The sequence below is a fragment of the Pterocles gutturalis genome, unplaced genomic scaffold (genome assembly GCF_000699245.1).
Source record: "Pterocles gutturalis isolate BGI_N339 unplaced genomic scaffold, ASM69924v1 Scaffold53375, whole genome shotgun sequence".
NCBI classification, from domain to species: domain Eukaryota; kingdom Metazoa; phylum Chordata; class Aves; order Pterocliformes; family Pteroclidae; genus Pterocles; species Pterocles gutturalis.
Window position 1 is genome coordinate 1 of NW_010145360.1, and position 4012 is coordinate 4012.

Sequence of the window (4012 nt, forward strand, 5' to 3'; positions counted from 1 at the left end):
AACCACATTATTTATCAAACAGAGAAAAGGTGATAAATATGTATTGAATCCTTAACTCTCTACTAAGACGCAATCTTAGGGTGCTCAATGCACTAAAAAACTAATTTCTTGGGGTACTGCAGCACACAACTTTCAGAATGGAGAGGTTTCTGCAGGGTGTCTTCATATCTCTACATACGCAGTAAATTATGGTTCAAAGAACTGGAGCCAGTTAAGAGAATACTAACATTGCATCTATTTTTACAGTTGTATTTGTCAACTGGATCTTATAGAGCTCTGTCTCTCGTTTTTGGCTGCATAGAATCACTGACAAACACAGTTCAGATTTTCCTATTTATCATTACCAGTCATTTATGTTTTCATGGTTTTTCATATAAGCCTCTCTAGTTCAAATTGAAAAAAATGTAACTGGTACACTATTCTGAATTGTTAAGGTTATATTTTACTATGTGTCAAAATCTATCAGAATTTTATAAGCTTCCATAAATTTTCTTTCTGAAATAATGAAGAAAAACTGTGAAGCTTTATTATTTTGTTTTAAACAGTCAGTAATTTCAACTTCTTAAAAAATACATTTTCTAAATTGAAAATAACTATTCTAAATCCTTCCCTAAGTGCAGAACAGCCCAACATCTGAGTAAGGTGTTTGGCAGCATAGCTTCACCTGAGAAATGTTCTGAACACTTCAACAAAGTGATTATTCACATAACCAAAGGCAATGAACGTTGTCTAGTGTAAATCTTTAGCAGACTAGACAGCAAAACAGACCATTCTGGCAGTACTGAAGTTTGTCAGAATTATCTTGGAAGAAGACATGAAACAAATACTTTTCTACACATAAACAATACCTTGGAAAAAATTGGGTAGGAAATTGAACACAGAGAAAAAATTTACCCTATATGTGTCTCTGTAGTTCTGCCTTCACCACTGAACACACATCTAGCTGCTAGGATATCATCATAGCTAACATCTACAGGCTGTTGTACTGGATAGAATGCCTGAAAGAGAGGATGATTCACCATAATTAGTGAAAACGTCTCGTATTATTTACATCAATACACAAATACACGAGAATGACGGTGTTACGCATTTGAAAGGTAATTTCAGAAAGGTTTTTTCATCACAATGTAATCATGATAATACTTGGCAGTACTTACTTCCAGTGGCACAACATGTACCAGCAGAAACATTACGACACAGATCTGTGCCGTACATGACTGTCAATTGAGCTTCTCAGTTTTAAATAACGACAATTGAAATGTACTGTTCAAATTAAAAAAACAACCAACCTGTGGTAGTTGTGGACTCTGTCTACCAATCAATGTCCATTGACCGTTTCTCACTCTGTATCCACTCACTACTTTACCTATAACATACCAATATGTATGTAAACGTAAGACATACTTCTAAAAAAAATATGCTGTAGTATCAGAATTTTTCTGTTAAATATTTGATATTCCTATGTTGCAATAAAACTCTTACCTAGTCTGTGTGTATGAACTCTGTAGGCAAAAAGGTGCATTGGAAACCTTTTGTAATGGCAGGCAATGTCTGCATCAACCACTGTTAAAATATGATGGTAATAGACAAAGAAAACCACATTATTTATCAAACAGAGAAAAGTTATACTACTGTACTTCATTCAGTGTAAAAGCTGTTTACAAAAGATATACCTACACCGGACAACAGATAATTTCAAAAGATACTCAATAATATATTTCTGCAGTGTCTATCCCAAGACATGTCTAAAGAAAAACTAATAAAATACAGTACAAGTCAACTAAAAATTACTTTCTGAGATGATGTACACACAAAATGGGGCTGAAACTAAGCATTTTTTCCAGTGTACACTACTGTTATTTAATGAATTAAAGTAATACATTTGCTTACAGACTATGTTGAGGGACACTTACCCTCAACACTTAATAGTGTACTTAGGACAAAATTAAAATAAACTGATATAATTTGAAATGGATACAATTTATAATAAAGGCTTGATTTTAAGATCCTATACTTCTAGACCCAGTCTAAAAGATTTAGGGTTAGATGCAGTCTTTGGCATTGCTGTACAATGTCTGCATGCTAGTGCTTGTGTTAGGTGTAGTAACAATAGCTAAGGAAGACCCTACAGAGAAATTCCTCTGACGATGCCTTTCTGAGAGTATCTGGGGACTGACTGAATTTTTCCTGTTATAGCAAACTTCATGCTTTACTTAAGAACTCCAAATTTGACTGCACATGAAAAGGCAGTTATCAACAGGCACAGAACTGTTTTTATTCTCCTTTCCCTCACCCCTCCAGGTGAAAAAGTACATTTCTGCACTGATCAAATATCTCCTGGGGCAGATCAGTTTGATATTTTCATAATGAAGAACAGCTCCTTACTGGCAGAAGGTCGTTTATTAAAACTGAACTCTTAGTAAATCACATATAGCATGAATGACAAATGCAGCTGAAGAAGAGTCCAAAAAGCTTTCTGGTGTTTTAGGGGGGGAGGGGGAGTAAGAAAGTAGATAGGGATTTTTTGGTAAAATATTAAAACTAAAATAAATCAAAGTAATACTCTTAAGAATCCTAGAAACTTAAGTATTGCACAGATCATTACTGTTTTGTAGAACATTGTTTTCTAGAACACTTACCGTCTTTGCAAATGTAGTCATCGGAAAATATGATACAATTTTAAAATTGTAACTATTTTTTTCATCATTGTTGAATTAAGCAATTAATCTGTCCATCTACAATTCAGCAAGTCTCGTCTAAATTTTCTTCCGCAATGAGCAGTAAAAATAAATCATGATGCTGAAATTATATAATCACTTTGTAGAATTATGACTCACCTTTCTCACCTGGTGGTATTACAGTGTTCACAGACATCATAAGATACATTCCAGCAATCAAAGGCTGCCTGAAATTCAAAACCCAAGCTCTGCTAAACAAGTTCTTCATAAAACCCGACTCCAAGTGATATGACATGTAACACCATTTAACGTCACTAATTTCTAAATGCTAGTTTATATCTGAAACTGGCCTACTGAGAATGAAGCTGTTACACAGCACTTTCCCTCCTTTTTTTTCATACTGAGATACAGCTTTTCAAAGCATCTACTACAAAGTATGTGAAATAGGACAAAATGATCATCTAACATAACTGCCGTTCTTGTCGCAGGTTTATACATATGAAGTTCTTAAACTGGATTAACTCAGTACCGATATCATTGGTTTCATCAAGTTTCTTAGAAGAAATGATTTTTTTTGCCAAAAGATGACACATGGCTTCAAAATTCTTAACATTGTGAAGTATGTATTATTTTAATTACACATGTTTTCAAAGGAATCAAAAGGAGGGGTTTCCATACCTTCTGTTCTGATTAAAAAAAACAAAACAGGGAAGTATTTTTAAACATACTTACTTTTGATGTGTCAGATGTAAAGTTACACCAGAGCAGTCCTTGTGTTTATCTGTACAAATCACAAACCAGTTTAATCATTAGCAATCCATGCAAAATTATTCCATGTTAATAACATTCTTCTGCTGCATAAGAAATAGCAAAAGAGAAAATAAGTTTTAATCTTACTGTTTGCAATAAAACTTTCATATTATGGAAACATTACTCAAATTTGCACAAATGTGAATATCACAGTGCTGCATGTGTAGAAAAATCTTAATGCAGAGAAAACTCTGGTGGATGAAAAACTAACTTTTTTTTGGCACTAGAAATAGCAGAACTTTGTGAACTAGCACCTGGGAGATGAAACATTGCCACTTTTACAATAGCGGAAAAAGTTTGTTTTCTTCAAACAAATTAGTATTTTCACAAAAATTACAAAAATGAAAGATTAATTGAAAAGCCATTATTTTTGCCATTAATAATGAAGCAGACAGAAATCTTGTAACAAAGTCAACAAGTGAACTTGAGATATCAATAGAGACAGTAGTTCTGAAACTCTGTTCCCTTTTTCTGAAACTCAGTAGTTCCCTTGAGACTCAAGGGCAGCCTTGTCTGTAGTGACC

The 4012-nt window shown here is 33.7% G+C and overlaps 1 protein-coding gene across 1 annotated transcript; it reads right to left on the reverse strand.

Moving 5' to 3' along the window:
- Window positions 1–894: 894 nt before the first annotated feature.
- On the reverse strand, window positions 895–3460 carry LOC104470415 (peptidyl-glycine alpha-amidating monooxygenase-like; the record flags this gene model as incomplete). The annotated part of the gene is made up of 5 exons (XM_010085338.1): window positions 3411–3460; window positions 2838–2905; window positions 1483–1563; window positions 1290–1366; window positions 895–998 (listed from the first exon to the last, which is right to left on the reverse strand). Coding segments are annotated over exons 2-5 (311 nt in total), but the record flags the coding sequence as incomplete, so codon positions are not given.
- Window positions 3461–4012: the final 552 nt, after the last annotated feature.